The sequence below is a fragment of the Scyliorhinus canicula genome, chromosome 6, assembly GCF_902713615.1.
Source record: "Scyliorhinus canicula chromosome 6, sScyCan1.1, whole genome shotgun sequence".
NCBI lineage: Eukaryota > Metazoa > Chordata > Chondrichthyes > Carcharhiniformes > Scyliorhinidae > Scyliorhinus > Scyliorhinus canicula.
The window spans coordinates 132,361,152-132,384,664 of NC_052151.1; the positions used below are offsets into that span (position 1 = coordinate 132,361,152).

Genomic DNA, 23,513 nt, shown 5'->3' on the forward strand with positions numbered 1-23,513 from the left:
GCCCCACGATTGGTTACTGTCCCTTCAGCTGTCCATATCCCAAGCTCTGGAATTCCCTTCATAAATCTTTTCGTCTGCACTTCTTTTTCGCCCCTTTAAAACACTGCTTAAAATCTTCCTCTTTGACCAAGTGTTTGGCCATTTGTACCAAGGATCATCAATTTCTGCCATGATCTCATTGAATGGCGGAGCAGGCTCGAGGGGCCAGATGGCCTACTCCTGCTCCTAGTTCTGGATGGTCATGAAGCATCTTGAGACGTTTCACTACCTCAAAGGCACTTTGCAAGTTGCAGATCAACTGCACACCATGAAACAAACAAAAATAAAACAAAGGATATTTCTTCCACAAGGATGGTAAATTATTCCATTTATAGATGGATGTTTTGGGCTGCAAACCATTTAATAAAATATTAGTTTTCAGAAAAGCTAGAGAGATAAACATTTGTAAATATACCTACTTGCGGACACAAAGGTTTTCTACTGGGGAAAGACCAGTTTAAAGCTACAGCTTATTCTAAATACAATTTTTAAAGTATAGTCAAGTTTATTATACAGGGGATTATGGCAAGGCAACGACAGCTCTTTTAATCTAACAGATTATCGCTTTAAAGAGAAATGTAAATGCATTATAAATTGGAACATTTAATTTTTTTTTTAGATTAAAGTGACAAATAAAGGAATCATCCAATCCTTAAAATGATTGTTTACACTTGTATCAGTTATACACTGCAGAAAACAGCAACACTTTTTTAAGCATTACAACTTCCTCTCCTTCACCTAAAAATACTATATTATACCGAAAGGGATCTGAAAACAAATTGACAGCACAAGGAAAAGTGCACAAATACATTTCATCCACACATACAACAGTATATTCCCATATTGTTAATGGACACAATTCACCAGTCGGAATTGAAAACTCCAACAGTTTGAAGTCTGTCTTGCAGTAAAAAAAATAGTGCAAAGTTGGATGGACCAGTGCAAAACTACTGCGTTGTACATTTCAGCCTCAGGAGGTTGCATTAGCATTTAATGTTAGATCACCTGGAACCTCTAGTGGTAGAAACTATGTATTGTTTATTTCAATTTCCAAGTTCTGCACTGCATTCCAACAAGTGCTATTAACTGCTCATCTACTTCAAATGGTCAAATTTTGAATTAACGACCAGCTCCGTCCAGTACTTATTCCAAGAACCACTCGGCTCTCCATTTGATGTTATGAGGAAAATATAAAAATACAAACATACCCAGATAATTTTAAATGAAAGGGAATTGAAATACAAAAAAATCTCAACCTGGTGCAGAAGGATTAAAGATATTCACCCAGTTAAGTAGAGAAAATAGAAAAATGCATATTCAAGGCTTTCAATCTCAATCAAGTTTACATACAAAATATAATTTTCTAGATACTTTAGAAGTTTACACAAATACAGAATATCTCTTACAAAGTCTCAAAGTTTAAATGCAAGGTAGTCGGACTTAAATTTGAGAAAAATGCTCATGTTATTGATTTACATTTGAGTTCAAGCAGGCATGTAAGGTGGTGGTGGTTCCTTCTCTGGCATCTTTACAGCCATTTCATAAGTTGGCAGCACATACTAAAAAAAAAAAAATTCAAGCATAATTAATTAGAGCTGTGAAATCCCAAAAATCTACTACAAATGCAAATTAATAATTTCATCATGGAAGCCAGTACAGGTTGCTCAATGCATGTTCACAATTGCTTACTGTAGTTACTTAGCCTGATGACTGACTTTGGACAAAACAAGTTGTGCACCAAGAAAAAGTATGATATTCTAATTGGCATCGTGAAGATGAAGTACTGCAGTAAACATCCAAAGTGCCATTTTATTTGTTTTTGAGAACAGTTTAATAAAAAAGCTACCATTCTTCATTTTACTGTCTTGGAAAACAGCAATTAACACTAACTGAGACAGGAAGCAGATAGAAAATATAGCCCGTTAAGTTGCAAAGAACTTTACTCGAACAAGTGAGATAACTTCTGGAGTTGCCGATCAATATTGTGATTCAGCCGAGTGTGACATTTCACTTGCAAGACTTGGGATTTTCAATTGGCTGGAAAACAACCTTTTAAATCCGTCTTTGATCATTTTTGGAACTTGTTTTATTCACGTTTGAGTTGGGTACAATGAAGAAAGCAGGCGATTAAAGCAAATTCTGCTTAAACCAGACAATTTAAATTAAGTGAGAAGTCCAAATATGCAGTATGTTTCTTTCCCCAGACATTGATTTAACTCAAATAGTACCTTCTGTTGCAGAATCTTGTGCTTTATTTTTTTTTTTTAAAAAAGTGTTCCCCGAGGCAGTCACATGCGGCTTATTAATATACACACGTGCCAGAGAGCAAATTAAGTGTTGCAAGCGGCACATGCTATAGCAATAGCATTCAAAAGGGCACAATTCACTACCCTTTTGTCTGCCACTAAAGGCATACAGTTATTGGAATCATTGACTGTCGTGGGAGGGGATGTGTGGAAAGAAATGAGAAGGAAGAGGGAGTCAATCCACAGTCTAAACTGGAATGGTTTAACTGTGGAACAGCAGGCTGAAGACTTGCAATAGAACTCATCAGTGCAGTGCACTACAACTGAAGCAGCAGGTAAACAAATATATGACTTAAGACAACCAACTTGAACCAGGTCTAGAATAACCACTAAACTATCAAAGACAAACTTCACTTTTGTTAAAAAAAACCTCCACAGAGAGAGAGAGAGAGAGAGAGGAGAGCGAGAGAGCTACCATTTTACAAAAAATATGACAAGCAATTGGACAAGTTTCCTCTATTTGGGGACAAGGCTAGTTAAGGTTGAAAACAAAACTTAGGTCAAAAGCATGCCTAAAATTGGGCTATAGTGTCCAACACATCACAAAACTCATGTGGTACACAATCGTTTATGCAGATGATGCACTATCACTATTGAGAAGGATTTGCCATTATGCCAGCTAGTTGCTTTCATTTTAAGAATTGCAACACCCCAGTTAAACTTCATTGAATTCATAATCACTTTTGATCAGTGTTGGATCAAATGCCTGAAAACAAAGTCTGCAAGGAGGAATATCATACAAATCATGCTAGACTCATTCAAAAACCATACTCTCCACCCAAGTGAAGACATTTTGCCAACAAGTTTGGAACCAGCTGCCAAACCTATCCCATGCACCTGGAGCCTGGACTAAGGATGTGACTACTTCCTAGGCAGAGCTATCTTTTTAAATAGTTTGCTGTTCCAACTGTCATGATAGGGAGATGTTCAGAACTTGGGTCCAAAAATGAGGTAATTTGGACATTCTGAATTCTCCCTCCGTGTACCCGAACAAGTGCCAGAATGTAGTGACTAGGGGCTTTGCATAGTAATTTCACTGCAGTGTTAATGCAAGCCTACTTGTGACAATAAAGATTATTTTTTAAAAAAACGGAGTTTAAGATGTAGCAGGCAATTTAGGGGTTAAACAGACCGAGGGAAAAGACTGCTAACAGCAGAGTCAGAGGTATACACCCACTGCCCGAGCTACTTTCTCCCATTCAGACTTAACCTTGTTGGTTGGAATACACAGGATGCCCCAGTTCAACCAGGATTATCCACTGTCATTCGGGACAACCTTGTTTGACTAGCCCTTATCCCATCAGAGTCCGAGTACCGATTAGTCCGTCAATGAAAGGTTAGTTAGATATGAATGGCATAGCTCTGTTTTTTGTAGAAACGGGAGTGGAAAATCAGGTAGTCACGATAACGATAATGTAAGTTTGGCAACCTCAGGGGTGAACCTTTGTTTGAGCGGATGGGCAGAGCTTAGAGAGAAAGAAAGAATGTTGTTCTGAACAGTTACAGGGATGCCACCGAGGCAGGCTTCGGAAAATGATTGTGACCAAAATGAAAAATAGTTGAAAAATTGCTTTGTAAATGTGAGTATTGCCTTTGTCTGTCGTGTAAGTGGAATGAGAGCTGCATGTTCATGCACAGTGTTGTTTAATGGGAACTAGAGTGTTAAGTGTTAGAGCTGAAGTAAAAGTTAAACATGGTTTTATTCTCTTTTTTTAATAACAATAAATTTAGAGTACCCATTCTTTTTATCCCCCCCCCCCCAATTAAGGGGCAATTTAGCGTGACCAATCCATCTACGCTGCACATCTTTGGGTTGTGGGGGTGAGACCTACGCAGACACGGGGAGAATGTGCAAACTCCACACGGACAGTGACCAGTGATTGAATTCTCTTTTGTTTTAATAAAGTTTGTTCATAAAATAACCAAACCCTACACAGGACCCGGGTTTAATACTGGCCTTGGGTGACTGTCTATGTGGAGTTTGCACTTTCTCCCAGTGTCTGAGTGGGTTTCCTCCAGGTTCTCCGGTTTTCTCCCATAGTCCCAAAGTTGTGCAGATTAGGTGGATTGGCCGTGATTAATTGCCCCTTTGTGTCCAAGGCTGTACAGGTTAGGTGGGGTTAGAGATAGGGTGTGAGAATGGGCTAAAGTAGAGTGCTCTTTGAGGGTTGGTGCAGACTCAATGGGCTGAATGTTATCCTTCTGCACTGTCAAAATTCTGTGATATTTCTTAAATTACTTCTGGAACAAATCAATCTTTCTGTCCGCATTAAAACTTTAAAAATTTATGGTATTTGGTCCAGTCTCTTAGCCACTGTTGAGAGCTGACCAGACGTCGGTAACACAACCCTGCTGAAGAGTACAACCACAGCATTGTCTCAGTAGTGGCACTGCAATATCAAGTATTACTTCTTGAATACTACACATTTAATAAGGAGCAAGTCAGGCACCATAATACAGTATTAAAAAGGGGAAAAGTGAAGTTACTCTCTCAGCCTCATCATCTATATTGGGTGGCACAGTGGTTAGCACTGCTTCCTCACAGCACCAGGGACCTGGGTTCAATTCCACCCTTGGGTGGCTGTGTGGATTTTGCACTTCCTCCCCGTGACTGTGGGTTTCCTCCGGGTGCTCCTGTTTCCTCCCACAGTCCAAAGATGTGCAGGCTAGGTGGATTGGCCATGCTAAATTGCCCCTTAAGTGTCCAAAATACATGTGTAGGTTAGGTTAAGTGGTTATTGGGATTGGGCAGGGGGCAGAGCTTGAATGTAGTGTTCTTTCAGAGGATCGGTGCAGACTTGATGGGCCGAACGACATCCTTTGGCACTATAGGGATTCTATTCTTCTACGTTGGTTGTCTACAATTTACAGTATTTTTGCATACCTGTATAGGTGTTTCAAATGCCGGGTACACAGCTATCTCAGGTGTGTTCCTATTATTGATGTACTTGTAGCAGTTCCAAACACAGTTGATGAAGTAAGCCTGTGAAATAAAGCAGCAAAATATGTATGTACTTGATTAGCTGTTTTAATTAATACAAAAAGAAAGATTCACTAAAATATTTATGAACTTATCAAAATACTAACAGAGACAATAATGGAGTTTAATGGACTTTTGTTTGCTTTACAAAAATCATATCAGGCTGTTTTAACTTGAGTTTTCTGCTAAAGGCACATTCCGATTATGGGTCAATAACAGATTGCACCACAGTAGATTAGATCTCAACCCAGAGCTTGTTGCAGGTTCCACCCTTAACAAATTATGTTTATGCTACTTAATAGGTCATCGAGTTTAGTGACCGTCAGGTTTCATAGGTAACAGCATCGACACTTCCTGGTCAACCTTTTGTAGGTAGCAACCGCAAGTGCTGGTATTTGGCGTCATTCTTTGTGCAAGGGGTGTTGATGTCTGGCAGACGATCGTGTTCTGATCTGTTAAGACTTTTGAAGTGTACTTTCTCTCTGCTGCTGAGTGTGTAGTCAGTGCCGCAATCTGCACTGTAATAAGTGCAGGTGCTGAGAACAGTGGGCAGATAGCATAATCTCATGATGACCAAGTTTGGTTGATGAAATGTCCAGACCTTGGGTGATACCACAATACCTTGTCGAGATGTCTACCCTAAAAGGTGTTGGTGACCAAGTTCATTTAGGGCACAAGGCTCAAGAAGGCATAGTCCATTATAATCGGTTTTGCTTACTCGCCAGTGACAGAGGTCACAAATCAGTCTGCCTCAATGCATACACTGAAGCCACCCAGCTTAGGTTCTCCACATTTGGAATGTCCCTCAGAGTTGTGAAATGCTCTTTGTCTGAGATGTTGACATAGAGATAGTATTGCACCTCCAGAAGATAGTTGCAAGGACATGAGGTGCTCTGAGGTTGTCACTGGCAACTCAATAGTCAGTAACTTGCTCACTGCAAAACATACAACATGGTGATAGTGATCTTCAGCGTGCTTTCCATGCCAGTAGAAGTATAATTAGTCACAAAACTGCATGTGTCGAGTAATCTGGTTTCTTGCAGAGCAGCAATGTCAATACCAAGCTTCTGTAGCTCACGGTCAATCAGTGCAGTCTTGCATACACCTCCTGTGGAACGTGGGTAATGCTAATGCAAGGCCACATATCCCACACATTCCAACTTCCAAGATGAAAGGTTACCTTTGTTTGCTGCATGAGGCAGTGCAGGTTTGTCCAGAATCTGTATCGTACACCCATCTTGACTTCAAAAGGATGATATCCCCATAGGGAAAGGCTAAAGTCTGCAGATTTGGGGTCTAATCGGTTGCAGGAGTTGCCAGGTGATGTGAACATGAAAGAAATCCCAAACTTCCAATCCCTTTATGGGACTTCACTCCAGATTGTGTGTCCCGTCTAACTCTCTTAGCCATTAACTCAAGTTGAGGGGAGGTGTGTGGAAAATAGTCAGCTAACCAAACATGATTGGGAGAAAGAGAATTGGACAGAAAAGCTATGTAACATGAACAAAAAGTTAAACATTTCAACTGAGAAAAAAAGTGTTAACCACAATGAGGAAGAAAACTGATCATAACTCAGTCATATTTAAATATGTCTGCATTAACTGTTAACAAGATATGCAATTTAAAATGCTTATATTGAAAAAGACATGCCATACTTAAGGGTGTAATATTGTACCATTAGTCACTGTGAGGAGTCAGAGGTTTACAGCATGAAAACAGGCCTTTCAGTCCAACTTGTCAATGCCGACCAGTTTTTAAAACCACTAAGCTAGTCCCAATTGCCCGCATTTGGCCCATATCCCTCCATACGCGTAACTATCTAAATGCTTTTTAAAAGACAAAACGATACAGCTCATTCCAGACAGACTCGTGTGAAAATATTGCCCTCCCTCTTCACCTTAAACCCTCTAGTTTTAGACTCCCCTAACTTTCAGGAAAAGATGTTGACTATCTCCCTCATCTATGCCCCTCGTTATTTTATAGCCCTCTATAAGAGTTATTTTCTTCAGTGAATATTACAGATTAATAATAATAATCTTTTTATTGTCACAAGTAGGCTCACATTAATACTGCAATGAAGTTACAGTGAAAAGTCTCTAGTTGCCACATTCCAGCACCTGTTTGGGTACACAGAGGGAGAATTCAAAATTCTCAGCTGGTACGGGAATTGAACCCGCGCTGCTGGCCTTGTTCTGCATCACAAAGCAGCTGTCTAGCCCACTGAGCTAAACCAGCCCCTCAGAACAGTACATTTATACAATGAGACACTTGACCTATGCAGTCTATAAATTGATTGTTTGGTGATTTACACAGGTCATTCTTTTTAAAATGTGTTTTAATAGAAGTGTTTCTGCAGATATCTTTCTATATTTATGTTTGTGATTCTAGCTTTTTATTTGTTCTACAATTAAATATAGCAATTATGATGAATTTTAAACACAACCATCTTTTACTCAAATTGTCATACATGTTCAAACTGCAAATCTTGCTATGGTTTTGCTTCTACTGCCTTACCTTAACAGTTATAATAATGGTGAAAGAAAGTAGAACTATCAGTAGAAGGCAGCTGGAGTCCAAAGCAAGAAGGTCATCCTTGTAAGGGAAGTCAGGCTGTAAAAAGAATACAACATTTATGTTGTGCATTTGAAATATTAACCAGTTTATATTTGTTGCACATCACAAAAACAAAAAAATGATCTCAAAATATGCATATAATAAATAATATAGCTTGAATATCTATCCGTTTATGTTAATCAGCAAATAATTGGCACATTAAGTTCAACATATAAATATCTGAAGTAGTAGTTTTTGTTGAAGTCACTTATTACTTGGAAGAAGCAGTCTAGATGGGGTACAGGAACAAAAACGGATCTTGACATGCAAATACATCGTTCATTAAAAGTTGCACCGTGGGTTAGAAGGACCATATAAAAAGCCACCCAGGCGCGATATTGATAGAGAGATAAAATTGAAAAGCATGGAAGTTATTGTAAACTCATACTGTACCACCATTAGACTGTCGGCAGCTTTGGTCACCATATTCTGAAATGAGGCACTGGACAGATGCAGAGATGGTTGACAAGGATGATGCCAAAAATATGCGGGTGTGTATCAGGAAATAATTGATGGGGTGAGTCACTCTTGTAAAAAAAAAAAGGCCACGCACCGAACAGAGGTATTTAAAATAATGAAAAGTTTTCAGAGACAATGTTTCCTCTTGTGGGGAAGAGCATAAGGGCAGCACGGTAGCATTGTGGATAGCACAATTGCTTCACAGCTCCAGGGTCCCAAGTTCGATTTCGACTTGGGTCACTGTCTGTGTGGAGTCTGCACATCCTCCCCGTGTGCGCGTGGGTTTCCTCCGGGTACTCCGGTTTCCTCCCACAATCCAAAGATGTGCAGGTTGGGTGGATTGGCCATGAAAAATTGCCCTTAGTGTCCAAAATTCTATGATTAAACTAGGACAAAAGTTCGGCACAACATTGTGGGCCGAAGGGCCTGTTCTGTGCTGTATTTCTCTATCTATAACTATAGACCATCAATAAGATAGTCACCAAAAAATCCAATGGGAACTTAGAAAGAAACTTTACCCAAAGAATGGTAACAATATGGAACTTGCTACCAGGGCAGCACAGTGGTTAGCACTGCTGCCTCACAGCTCCAGGGTCCTGGGTTCAATTGCAGCCTCGGGTGACTGTCTGTGTGGAGTTCTTCTAGTGCCTGCATGGGTCCCGTCCCACCCCCCGTTCTCCAGTTTGCTCCCACCGTCTAAAGACGTGCAGGTTAGGTGGATTGGCCATACTAAATTGTCCCTGGTGTCCAAAATGTATGGTCGGGTTACGGGGATAGGGCGGAGGGCTGGACTTAAGTGAGGTGCTCTTTCCAAGGGCGGTGAAGACTCTATAGGCTGAATGGCCTCCTTCTGCACTGTAAATTCTATGAAATCGCTGCAGGAGCTTTTCAGGATAGCGTCCCAGAACCAACTATAAGACCATAAGAAATAGGAACAGGAGAAGGCCATTCAGCCCCTCAAGCCTGCTCTGCCATTCAATAGGATAATGGCTGCTCTGACATGCCTCACCTCACGCTCGCTTTCCTGTCCTTTCCTCGTAACCCTTCATTCTCTTCCTTACTGATCAAGAATCTATCTCAGCCTTAAATATACACAGCGACTCTGTTCCCACAGCTGTCTGTGGCAAGGAGTTCCAGAGACTCAATCGCAGAAGAAATTCCTCCTCATCTCAGTCTTAAATTGGTACAACCATTCTGAGACAGTGCCCTCTGGTCCTAGACACTCACATGAGGGGAAACATCCTCTCAGCATTTGTCCTGTCAAGTCCCGTAAGAATCCAAAATGTTTCAATGAGATCACCTCTCAATCTTTTAAATTTCAATGAGTAGAGTCCCAAGATGCTTAACCTTTGCTCATAAGCCACCCCTCCAAACCGGGGATCATCCTAGGGAACCTTCTTTTAATCACCTCCAATGAAATAATATCTTTCCTTAAATAAGTGGACCAAAACTGTTCACAGTACTCCAGATGTGGTTTCACCAGTACCTTGGACAATTGCAGCAAGACTTCCCTACTCCAGTCCCCTTGAAATCGGCGCCAACATTCCATTAGCCTTCCTGATTCCCTGCTATACCCATGTGCTGGCTGTGTGTTTCGTACACGAGTAAATCCAAGTCTCTTGTGTTGGCAGCTTAATGCAGTTTTTCTCCATTTAAATGTTCTTTTGTTCTCCATTCCAAAATTAACTTCACATTAAACTCCATTTGCCAACATTTGCCCAATTGCTTAACCTATCAATATCCCTCTCGTAACTTGCCTTTCTACCACTGACTTTCATGTCGTCTACAGATTTGGGGGTGGGGGCTGCTGACAAGGTTGGTGTGGTGCAGTTGGAAGGAGATCGGTGACGGGCCTGGAGGGTCGCGTGACCCTGTCTGGCTCAAAATGGGGTATGACTGATCAACATGGAAAAGGGGCAGTGAACCCCTGATCAGGCTGTTCACTTGGAACGCGAGGGGTTGAACGGGCCAGTCAAACGGCTGCATGTCTTTGCGCACCCGAGGAGTCTGAAGGCACACGTGACCTTTTTTGCATGAATTGCACCTGAAGATAGGGGTCCGACAAGGTTGAGGAATGGATGGGTGGGCTGGATGTGAAGATGAGGTGGGGTGGTGGCGCTGGTTAATAACCAGGTAGTGTTCGAGGTGTGGAGTATTGTAGCCGATCCGGGGGGGGGGGGGGGGGGGGGGGGGGGGGGGGGGGGGGGGGGGGGGGAGGAGGAGGAAGAAGAAAAGAGAGATAGAGATATGTGATGATGAGTGGAAAGTTGGAGGGAATGCCAGTGGTTCCGGTAAATGTCTATGGTGCGAATTGGGGCGATGCAGATTTTATGGAGGATGCCTCAGTGTAGGCACCAATCTGCGACAACCATAGGCAAGGCTGGATGCAAGGTTTCATGGGTGGCAGCAGGCAGGGATTGAGCGATTTAATGTTCGGTTTTTAGGGGGAAAATTTCCGAAGTTGGAGGACCTGGAGGAACAGTACGAGTTGCCCAGGTGCGAGGCTTTGCAAGGAGAGAGATGCCGTCCTTTCCTGGGTTTGCAAGACGAGGTGCTGTCGAGGGACGAAATAGAGAGGGGAATGTGCCCGATATCTACAAAGAGGGTGAATGAGTCCTCGTCCTGTGTGAGGCTAAACCTCATCCAGTTCAAAGTGATACATAGGGCGCTTTATACGGTGGCAAGGATGAGTAGAGGACAGGTGTGGGGGGAGGCCCACAAATCATGTCCACATGTTCTGGGCATGTCCACGTTTAAGGGGATTCGCAAATGTGATGTCCGAGGTGCTGTGTGTGGAAGTGGTCCCGAATCCAGAGATGGCAATATTGTGGGTGTCGGATGACTCGGGAGTCCAGAGGGTGAGAGAGGCCGATGTTTTGGCCTTTGCCTCCTGCTAGCCCGGAGACGGATTTTGCTCAGGTGGCAGGACTCAGTCGCCAAAAGCAGGGGTGTGGGTGAGCGACCTGGCGGAATTCCTGAGGCGGGAGAAGGTTAAGTTTGTCTTGTCGGGGGCGGTGGATGGGTTCACCCAAAGGTGGAAGCCATTTATTGATTTGAGGTTTGAAGGGTCAGCGGGACTGAGAAATGGGTGGGGAAGAAAGAGTGGTGCTGGTTGTTTTTCCGAGATGTTTGGTTGTTCTGCTGCTTCTGTTTGTTTATATGAAAATGCCTTGAATAAAAATGTTTTTTAAATTGCCCCATAATGTCCTAAAGGTTACAGGGATTGGGTGAGGGGCTGGCATCAGGTAGGGTGCTCTTTCAGATGGTCGCTGCACTCAATGTACCAAATGGCCTCCTTATGCCATGAGCTAGTACGAGTAGGAATGTCAGGATAGATAGGATGAATGCGTGGCTCGAGAGATGGGAGGGATTCAAATTCCTGGGGCATTGGGACCGGTTCTGGGGGAGGTGGGACCAGTACAAACCGGACGGTCTGCATTTGGGCAGGACTGGAACCGATGTCCTGGGGGGGGGGGTGTTTTCTAGAGCTGTTGGGGAGGGTTTAAACTAATGTGGCAGGGGGATGGGAACCAATGCTGGAAGTTGGAAGGTAGTAAAACAGGGACAGAAACAAAAGGAAGTAAGGGGAAAAGTGCAAGGCAGAGAAGACATAGTCAGAAATCCATAAGGGCGACAGTACAAGGTACAGTGACTGAGGGGAGCACAGTGAATAGGCCCAGTAATAACAAAAGGAATAAAACTGGAGATGTTAAGATTCAAAACAGAGGTAAAAAAACCAACATAAGTGTACTTTACCTGAATGCTCGTAGTATTCGGAATAAAGTAAATGAGTTGGTGGCACAAATCATCGTAAATGACTATGATTTAGTGGCCATTACTGAAACATGGTTAAAGGATGGTCACGACTGGGAGTTAAATATCCGAGGGTATCAAACTATTCGGAAGGACAGAGTGGATGGTAAGGGAGGTGGTGTTGCTCTGTTATTTAAGGATGACATCCGGGCAATAGTAAGGGATGACATCGGTGCTATGGAGGATAAGGTTGAATCCATTTGGGTGGAAATCAGGAATAGTAAGGCGAAAAAGTCACTGATAGGAGTAGTCTATCGGCCACCAAATAGTAACGAGATGGTGGGGCAGGCAATAAACAAAGAAATAACTGATGCATGTAGAAATGGTACAGCAGTTATCATGGGGGATTTTAATCTACATGTCGATTGGTTTAACCAGGTCGGTCAAGGCAACCGTGAGGAGGAGTTTATAGAATGTATCCGCGATAGTTTCCTAGAACAGTATGTAATGGAACCTACGAGGGAACAAGCGGTCCTAGATCTTGTCCTGTGTAATGAGACAGGATTGATTCATGATCTCATAGTTAGGGATCCTCTCGGAAGGAGCGATCACAATATGGTGGAATTTAAAATACAGATGGAGGGTGAGAAAGTAAAATCAAATAGTAGTGTTTTGTGTTTAAACAAAGGAGATTACAAGGGGATGAGAGAAGAACTAGCTAAGGTAGACTGGGAGCTAAGACTTTATGGTGGAACAGTTGAGGAACAGTGGAGAACCTTCCAAGCGATTTTTCACAGTGCTCAGCAAATGTTTATACCAACAAAAAGGAAGGACGGAAGAAAGAGGGAAAATCGACCGTGGATATCTAAGGAAATAAGGGAGAGTATCAAATTGAAGGAAAAATCATATAAAGTGGCAAAGATTGCTGGGAGATTAGAGGACTGGGAAATCTTTAGGGGGCAACAGAAAGCTACTAAAAAAGCTATAAAGAAGAGTAAGATAGAGTATTAGAGTAAACTTGCTCAGAATATAAAAACAGACAGTAAAAGTTTTTACAAATATATAAGACAAAAAAGAGTGGCTAAGGTAAATATTGGTCCTTTAGAGGATGAGAAGGGAGTTTTAATAATGGGAAATGAGGAAATGGCTGAGGAACTGAACAGGTTTTTTGGGTCGGTCTTCACAGTGGAAGACACAAATAACATGCCAGCGACTGATAGAAATGAGGCTATGACAGGTGAGGACCTTGAGAGGATTGTTATCACTAAGGAGGGAGTGATGGGCAAGCTAATGGAGCTAAAGGTAGACAAGTCTCCTGGCCCTGATGGAATGCATCCCAGAGTGCTAAAAGAGATGGCTAGGGAAATTGCAGATGCACTAGTGATAATTTACCGAAATTCACTAGACTCTGGGGTGGTCCCGGTGGATTGGAAATTACCAAACGTGACGCCACTGTTTAAAAAAGGAGGTAGGCAGAAAGCAGGAAATTATAGGCCATTGAGTTTAACTTCGGTAATAGGGAAGATGCTGGAATCTATCATCAAGGAAGAAATTGCGAGGCATCTGGATAGAAATTGTCCCATTGGGCAGACGCAGCATGGGTTCGTAAAAGGCAGGTCGTGCCTAACTAATTTAGTGGAATTTTTTGAGGACATTACCAGTGCAGTAGATAACGGGGAGCCGATGGATGTGGTATATCTGGATTTCCAGAAAGCCTTTGACAAGGTGCCACACAAAAGGTTGCTGCATAAGATAAAGATGCATGGCATTAAGGGTAAAGTAGTAGCATGGATAGAGGATTGGTTAATTAATAGAAAGCAAAGAGTTGGGATAAATGGGTGTTTCTCTGGTTGGCAATCAGTAGCTAGTGGTGTCCCTCAGGGATCCGTGTTGGGCCCACAATTGTTCACAATTTACATTGATGATTTGGAGTTGGGGACCAAGGGCAATGTGTCCAAGTTTGCAGATGACACTAAGATGAGTGGTAAAGCGAAAAGTGCAGAGGATACTGGAAGTCTGCAGAGGGATTTGGATAGGTTAAGTGAATGGGCTCGGGTCTGGCAGATGGAATACAATGTTGACAAATGTGAGGTTATCCATTTTGGTAGGAATAACAGCAAACGGGATTATTATTTAAACGATAAAATATTAAAGCATGCCGCTGTTCAGAGAGACTTGGGTTGTGCTAGTGCATGAGTCACAGAAGATTGGTTTACAAGTGCAACAGGTGATTAAGAAGGCAAATGGAATTTTGTCCTTCATTGCTAGAGGGATGGAGTTTAAGACTAGGGAGGTTATGTTGCAATTGTATAAGGTGTTAGTGCGGCCACACCTGGAGTATTGTGTTCAGTTTTGGTCTCCTTACTTGAGAAAGGACGTACTGGCGCTGGAGGGTGTGCAGAGGAGATTCACTAGGTTAATCCCAGAGCTGAAGAGGTTGGATTATGAGGAGAGGTTGAGTAGACTGGGACTGTACTCGCTGGAATTTAGAAGAATGAGGGGGGATCTTATAGAAACATTTAAAATTATGAAGGGAATAGATAGGATAGATGCGGGCAGGTTGTTTCCACTGGCGGGTGACAGCAGAACTAGGGGACATAGCCTCAAAATAAGGGGAAGTAGATTTAGAACTGAGTTTAGGAGGAACTTCTTCACCCAAAGGGTTGTGAATCTATGGAATTCCTTGCCCAGTGAAGCAGTTGAGGCTCCTTCATTACATGTTTTTAAGGTAAAGATAGATAGTTTTTTGAAGAATAAAGGGATTAAGGGTTATGGTGTTCGGGCCGGAAAGTGGAGCTGAGTCCACAAAAGATCAGCCATGATCTAATTGAATGGCGGAGCAGGCTCGAGGGGCCAGATGGCCTACTCCTGCTCCTAGTTCTTATGTTCTTATACACGATGAGGAGAAATCAAGTCAGTTGGGGTGGGGGGTGCGAGCGCAATCTCAAAAGGAACTTATAAATTTCTAATAGAACTTGCAGGAGGGTGTTTCCAATGATTGGGGTGTCCAGAACCAGGGGGTCACAGTCTGAGGATACGAGGTAAGCCATTTAGGACTGAGACGAGAAGAAATGGCCTGTGGAATTTGCGACCACAAAAAGCAATTGAGGCCAAAAAACTGTATATATGTTTTCAAGAAGGAGTTGGATATAGCACTTTGGGCGAAGGGGATCAAAGGATATGGGGGGGAAAGGCAGGATCAGGCTATCGAGTTGGATGATCGGCCAATGATCGCAATGAATGGTGGAGCAGGCTCCAAGGGCTGAATGGCCGCCTCCTGCTCCTATTTTCTATGTTTACATTTAGAGATACAGTTCCACCATGATAAACTTATAAACCAAAGATCATACACTTCACTTAACACCTGTTTTTATGCTGTATGTCAAGTTGAATACAAACAATTCAATTGTTGAAATAATTTACATTTGTATTCTGTCTACATCCAGGTGACGTTTTGAAGTGTAAGCAAACATGAAAACGATGTCCATTGCAAGATCCAGCAAAAACTGGGATAATAAACTACTCTATTTTGGGGGTTGCTGACTAGGTCACCAAGGAGAACACTACAGTTCTGTAGATCACATCATTGGACCATTTATTTCAATCTGAAATTGTTTGACATTTTATGCAAAAGACAGCACCACCAACAATGGAGCATTTCCACAGAATGCAATGAAGTACCATCCTAAGATAAGTGCACAAGGCTGAGGAAATGGTACTTGTAATTCAGTTGCTCCACATATTTGTCCTTATAAATTCAAAACTGAAGACAACAGGTAAACACAGGATTATTTGAAAAATGTCAGGGGTTAGGATTATTAGCACTAAGATCTACCCCCAAGATCCAATTGTTACAAAATATGACTTTTAACTAAAACTTACCAGCTGGTCCAGATAGTCCTTGATTCTGGGGACATAGGTGAGAGAGCTGATAGCAACAAGGCAAGAAAGGGCAAAATTAAACAACAGGTAGCAGAAGAATGGAATCAGCCATCCTCCACGATGCTGGATAAAAGGAAAAAAACAAATAATAACAATTAGAAAAAGTTGCATACTTAGCAATTATAAGCAAAGAACAAATAAACCTTTCAGGCAAAGTAATGAAAGTACTTACAGTAACAGCACCATACACCAACATGGCACTGATAGTAAACATCAAAAGTGAGATGGTAAAGCCAACACAAGCATTCTCTATACAGAGGGAAAGGGGAGGGGAAAAAAAGAAATTTATAAAATAATATTAATGACAGGGAGTTTAGTCAATGGGTTAAGTATATCTGGTCAGCAGCAGAGATTTTGAAAAATCTATAGGTTTATCATTCAAACCTCAAATATTGAGTCTTCATTAGAACGCTAGAGTCCTAATCTAAAAACCACAGATACAGCTGCTAAGTGGCTTTAACAATTTAAAACATATTAAGGCTAGGTTGTGGATTTCTTCCAGAAAATGATCAAAAGCACTTCATAATTAAGGAAAATATATAATTCAGGTTTCCTCCTAAGAAAAATAAACTATTTATGCACATTTATCTTAAGCTTTGGATAACATTTCCATATGAACAGCACACGGGTGTATTAGTTACCTACATTTACAAGTTGCTTCTCCAGAACTAAGTATTGTATTGTGCAAAATTTTAGTTTTCTGCTTAATAAGTTACATCTCAACAAAAGAAGGAATAAGCAAAGGAGAACGCAGAGCGCACAAGTACTTCTTTGTATACAGGACAGAAGTTAATTCAAGGCATTCCCAATACTAACAACACAGAGGAATATCTACATCCATTATCAATGCTGTCAAGAGTACCCAATTCTTTTTTTTCCCCCAATTAAGGGCAATTTAGCATGGCCAATCCACCAGCCTGCACATCGTTTGGGTTATGGGACTGGGACCCACGCAAACATAGGGAGAATGTTCACACTCCACATGGACAGTGACCCGGGTCCAAGATCAAACCCGGGTCCTCAGTGCCGTGAGGCTGCAGTGCTAACCATTGCGCCACAGTGCTACCCCTAATGTTGTCAATTGTTCAATATCTCCATAGTGCTCCAATGTGCACCTTCCAAAATTAACAGTTATACAATCGGATTAGGGATTATACCTCCAGCTGGTTTGGATTTTGTTCCAATCCAAGTTACGCAAGAAAGTTGAGCTAGCTTCACTGTATGGCCAAGATCAGGTAAAGTGTGCCACATTATCATTAAATATTTACAGGAATAAACCATAAATATAGAAAATGCTGGACAAACTCAGCAGTTCTGGCAGCATCAGTGGAGAAACAGAGTTAATGTTTCTAGTTCATATGATTCCACACAGGAATGAACCAACTGATTCTGCTGCTGTCCCATCAGGTGGATAAATTTCACAACATTTGTGCACTATTCAGGGAAGTGCTGTCTGGTGATCCAGGGCAATCCTTTTACCATCATCACCAAAAAAGATCATCAGGTCATCATTACATTGCTATTGTGGGACCTTGTGTATCTCATGGTACTGGACTAACATTTGATTCACCATTAATGTTATACATCTTCAGAAGAAACAATCGCAGCTTTTCAGCATATAAATTTATAACACAAGGAACTATTTCTGAAAAAGGTGCCATTGCAATGTGCACTATGAGAGATAAGAAGCTGCTCACGAACGGAATAAAAGCCATGCATATAAAATACTTTGCTTACCTGTTACTCTGTCTGAGGAATAGTAGTTTCCAATAACTTCGTATTGTATGTCCAGTGGAGGTACTGTTTCAGGGTGAGTTATTGCCACAGTCAATAAAATGCCCATCAGTAAATTCACCACCTGCTCAACAAAGATTTATACACAATAACTAAAATACTGGACTTCAGAACATCAATTTGATACCTTTATCATACACACATTATAAAGTAGAAAAGAACTAACACAAAGCAAGTTCTGTCAATATATTTGGCATTGCCTACATCTCTTGTAAAGCCATTCTATGACATTAACAAGATAATAAGCAGTTAAAATTTAAAATTGATGTACTTTTCTTAATTAAAGTTAGTAAGGAATATGGGGCAACAGCTGGTATATGAAGTTGTATTATGGCTGATCCACAATCTAATGAATGGTGGAAACAGCTCAAGGGCTTAGTGAGTCTGCAAAGCAACACTGTATTAATTAGGATGAATCACAAGGTGCAGTCTGCAGAATTCCCAAATTCTAGTATGTCTTTAGGCTTTTTAAAAAGCCTAAATTGATGAGTGTCATCAATATGACACTCGCTTTTGTAAAGCAAGCCAAGTTTGCCTATAGGTCTTGGTACTGAAGAGACCACCTATATTTCACAGAAACAAGAAAGTCTATAGATGCTTCTAGTTGCACGGAAAATGTTTTGTAGATTATGGAGCCCATCATGACTTATTTGTACTCCATAGCAGCATTTTGATTGCCTTCCTCCGACTAATGGGTAGAGATGTTCCCATACATTCCTGGACCACTGCATTAAGAATAGCTTTCTAAATATGGTTTTCAATCTACTGCCAAGGCCCTAGTAGATGCCCATCAAAAGTTATGACGTAATACATTTCCAAATGCATTAGTGATGATGTAGGTATGAGGAAATGCAGCGTGTAGAGCTCCAGCTAGTGGTATAAGTCTAAAGTTACAGGCAATGGTGATGCCCAAATATGGAGTGCATAACATACAAAGCAAAATGGCAGGTATGTATACATTTATGCCAGTGGCCTACTATCCAGATTTAAATCGAATATTTTGTCTACGCCAGCAAAATTGTTAAGTAATAAACTAAGGTTTTGATGGTTAATTCAAATCAAAGTTGATACAAAGGGATGCGCTCAATATTCAAAAGACCTTTTGTGCAACACTTTCAATTTAATGCAAAATAAGGCCGTAATAATTGAGGGATTTGTTTTGGGTCCATTGTTACAAATTTGAGACCGCAGGTATGGAATTAAATCTGAAGCTTCTATAAGGATCAAGAGCTGCAGAAACTATAAATGGTGTCTGTTTTTAAAATCATCAATCCTGATAATGCGAGTGCATGATTGATTCTTTTGCCCAATTATAACACACCTAACTTTCTGCTTTTCTGAATGGATCTGCATAACACTAATAATAGCCCCTCTCTGTGCTGTCTTTTGGAGGTGATGATAGAACATAGGCTATCTACACATCTTTCAGTATTTAGGAGTAATACCAAGAGAAGTCAAGGGTGTAGGTTTTGGTTATACAAGGCCCTCCGTTACTGGAAGCCAGACAAGCATACATAGGGAAACAAAGGTACTAGCAAACAAAGTTCAATTAAAGACTTGGATTTATATAGTGATTTTCACAACCACAATGTCTCAAACTACTTTACAGCCAATGATAGACTTCTAAATTGCATTCACTGTTGTAATGCAGAAAACATAGCCAGCTCCCAAAATGATCAGATGTTGGTGCAAGGTATGTTTCGGTGACATTTCTGAATGTAGGAATTTCAAGTATATTGTATTTCGTGTAGCAATGGTTAAAAAGGTTTATTATGTGCATGACTGCTGCAGTAGAGTTTTTCTAAATCCTAGCTTGAAAGGCAACTATGTTTTTGGGTGTCAGAGGTGCAATTAAAGCATCGTAAACGCTTGGGCTAATGGTTTTTATTTGTATTAAAGGGGGTTCCATGTGGAGCATTTAATTAGAGGCCTTTGTGTTAATTTAGTAAGATGATGTAACTAATGGGAGGTGCTAGAGCATCGGGCATTTTAGAAAAGCAGAGAGAGTTAGTTGGCCGGAAAGTCAAACCTTACAGTTTCTGAAGACTTCAGCTAGAGATCACGCATTGTTCAGGTCTAGCTCTTAAAAGTCTCTAAGAACACCTCTGAAGCAGGTATGCTTGGATCTGCTAACTGTATTTAAAAAGTGTATGCGCCAAGATTGCGTTGTAGTATTTTGAGTGGGAATAAAAGATAGCTGTTAAGTTTATTGTGTCATTTTCTTGCGTGATATTAAAGATATTTTAATACTGCATTAAGAATAAAGTTTGATTTAATATACCATATCCTTATTTTGCACAAAATCACTCCTGGAGTGAAGTATCCTTTTCTCAGTCTTACAAAATTCAAATAAAATATTGGGGTTTCTGACTAGTATCCTAGTCACTGTTGGGGTCTGGTTTGGAATTGTACATTCTTTCGTTGATTATTCAGTTCACTGATTTGTAAACCACCCCACCTCCAATTACCACAACAAAACATATACAATACAAGATGTTCAGGACTACATAACTTGGGTAAACTCTTCATCAAACATCTACTTCAGGGTTAACCATATTAATCATGATTCAAAACGTCCAATTACTTCCAAGACTTTCATGGAGGGCAACAAAGCATAGGCTCTTTTCTTCTTTCTCATCCTGCCCAGTCAAACCATTTTCTGAGGTACACTATCACCCCATGCCCCTCAGGCACCAAAGTATAGAACTAGTCAATTTAGTCCTCAGGTTAACTAACTAATCAGCAGATTTCTCCAAAGCAGTTGTGATGATGCCATAACACATCTACCACCCACTTCTTGTTTTCCTGCTCTGCAGTCCTTGTGCTAATGGGTGTGCAGCAGGGAACTGAAGGATTTCAACACAACTGCAATAAAGGAACAGCAATACATGTCCAAGGTGAGGTCCATCACAATAAGTAGTCGAGACAAATAACATTGCTGTATTTAATTGTAAGTTGGGTGATTATGAGGGCAATGTGCCCTCTGAGCTGCTCAGCAACTCAAAAGTTCCCACACATGCCTTTGAGCAAAAAAAAATGGTATGTTGCACAATGAAAGAGGAATAACAGGCTATGTCAATTGAATTAGGCGAATTAAATGAAATGAAATGAAAATGAAAATTGCTTATTGTCACGAGTAGGCTTCAATGAAGTTACTGTGAAAAGCCCCTAGTCGCCACATTCCGGCGCCTGTCCGGGGAGGCTGGTACGGGAATCGAACCGTGCTGCTGGCCTGCTTGGTCTGCTTTAAAAGCCAGCAATTAGCCCTGTGAGCTAAACCAGCCCCTGAGGGTGGGAGGAGACCCCTGTGAAGTATACACATTAAATATAAACCTGCTAGGACGAATGGCCCAATTCTGTGCTGTAAATACTTTTACTACGTGAATTGTGAGCAGAGCTTAAGTGATGGTGTTGCCTTGATCTTGCTGCTTTTTTGTCCTTGGCGGTAGTGTCCAAAATTACAATCAAAGTAAGCTTGCTGTAGTACGTACTGTAGATAATACATTCTGAATGCACAGCAGAGTGGCAAAGGGGGTGGGATAGTGAGTCCAGTGGCACCACTCAAATAGGATGGACATGCAGAAATGTTGAAAAGTAGTATATTCCAAATAGCCTCTCAACATTATTCTTCATAAAGAAAAATGACTCCAAAAAGGTTACAATTTTATGCATTTAGCGCCAAGCAGGGTTTGGTTATATAATTGTAACATCTAGGAAGCCTGGGGAATGTTAATTTCAGGCCCACAAGTTTCGAGTTTGGTCTAGGAAAATGAAGCCAAATTGAACAGATGTCAGGGGCGCGTTTTTACAACTACGTCTAGAAAGACAATGATTGTTTGGGACAATGATCGTTTTCAGGAGTAGCCAACATAATCCTGAAGTTTAATACTACTTTAGGTCACAAATCAACTCAAAATTGCTTAAAAAAACCCTTGTGTATTGATTTCCAGTTTAACATATTGAAAATAAAAACTTCATAAATTAGAATCAGGAAAGCAAAAGCCACAGGAGTAAGCTAAGTCATTGTAAGTAGGAAAAGAAACGCTAAAAGGGGAGGTCAAGTATCAGGCAAGTCAATCATGTAACTAGTGGCGTGACATATTAAATTAAAAACCTAAACGTGATAATGACTCCCCTCCGGGGAGAGAACACAAGAGGTGATTGTCTCCCTGGACGCAGAAAAGGCCTTTGACAGAGTCGAATGGAAATACCTCAGAGGTACTGGAGTGTTTCGGGCTTGGAACAGGGTTCACCTCCTGGGTAAAGCTCCTATACAACACTCCCATGGCGAGCGTACGGACCAACAATACCAACTCCCAACTGCACAGGGGCACCAGACAAGGATGCCCACTGTCCCCGCTGCTGTTCGCCCTAGCGATCGAACCGCTAGCAATTGCGCTCAGGGCAGCAAAAAGCTGGAGGGGGATCCGAAGGGGAGGCAGAGAGCACAGAGTATCACTCTATGCAGATGACCTGCTCCTCTACATTTCGGACCCAGAGCAGCATGGGCGGAATCATTGCGCTCCTGAGGGGGGGGGGGGGGGGGCAGCACTAAAGGAGCTGCCATTTAAACAAGCCCAACACAAATTCCGCTACCTGGGGATCCAAATAACCCATGACTGGAAAGGGATCCACAAATGGAACCTCACCAGTCTGGCGGAGGAAGTAAAAAAGGACCGGCAAAGATGAAACACTCTCCCACTCTCTCTCACGGGGGGCGGGGGGTCCAGACGATCAAAATGAACGTACTGCCCAGGTTCCTCTTCTTGTTTAGATCCATCCCGATCTACATCCCCAAGGCCTTTTTCAAAGCGCTGGACAAACTAATCATGGCGTTCGTATGGGGGGTAAAAATGCTAGGATCCCAAAGAAGGTCCGACAAAAAACAAAAAAGCTCTCCCAAACCAACAATTCTACCACTGGGCAGCAACAGCCGAGCGAATAAAGGGATGGATCAAGGAGCCAGAGGCCGAACGGGTGCACGCGGAGGAGGCCTCCTGCGTGGGGAACTCCCTCCAGGCACTCGCCACGGCAGCACTCCCATCCCTACCCAAAAAACACTCCAGCAAGGGCAGCACGGTGGCCGAATGGTTAGCACAACCGCCTCACGGCGCTGAGGTCCCAGGTTTGATCCCGGCTCTGGGCACTGTCCGTGTGGAGTTTGCACATTCTCCCCGTGTCTGCGTGGGTTTTGCCCTCACACCCAAAAAAAAAATGTGCAGAGTAGGTGAATTGGCCATGCTAAATTGCCCCTTAATTGGAAAAAATAATTGGGTAATATAAATTTAAAAACAAAAAAACACTCCAGCAGCCCGGTGGTGATAGCCACCCTCCAATCCTGGAACCAACTGCGGCAGCAATTTGGCCTGACCAAAATGTCGGACAAAGCTCCCATCTACAACAACCATAGGTTCACACCAGCACTGACTGACGCCACCTTCAAAAGGTGAGGCAGGACGGAGGGACACTGTCAGTCAGGGACCTATACACGGACGGCAGGGTCGCAACACTGGACGAACTGACAGAGAAATTTCAGCTAGCCAGGGGGAGTGAGCCAAGGTATCTGCAGCTTAAAAACTTCCTAGGAAAGGAGACAAGGACGTACCCACAACCGCCACGGCAGACAC

The 23,513-nt window shown here is 41.9% G+C and overlaps 1 protein-coding gene across 1 annotated transcript in view; it reads right to left on the bottom strand.

The window, feature by feature from the left end:
• Window positions 1–381: 381 nt before the first annotated feature.
• Window positions 382–23,513, bottom strand: part of laptm4a (lysosomal protein transmembrane 4 alpha) — a 31,116-nt gene continuing 7,984 nt past the window's right edge. Inside the window, exons 2-7 of the mRNA XM_038800157.1 lie at window positions 17,830–17,950; window positions 16,265–16,341; window positions 16,033–16,155; window positions 7,840–7,935; window positions 5,230–5,328; window positions 382–1,598 (exon numbers count right to left, since the gene is read on the bottom strand). Coding sequence (XP_038656085.1) covers window positions 1,524–1,598; window positions 5,230–5,328; window positions 7,840–7,935; window positions 16,033–16,155; window positions 16,265–16,341; window positions 17,830–17,950 — 591 coding nt within the window. The 3' untranslated portion in view covers window positions 382–1,523. The remainder of the gene's footprint in view (window positions 1,599–5,229; window positions 5,329–7,839; window positions 7,936–16,032; window positions 16,156–16,264; window positions 16,342–17,829; window positions 17,951–23,513) is intronic.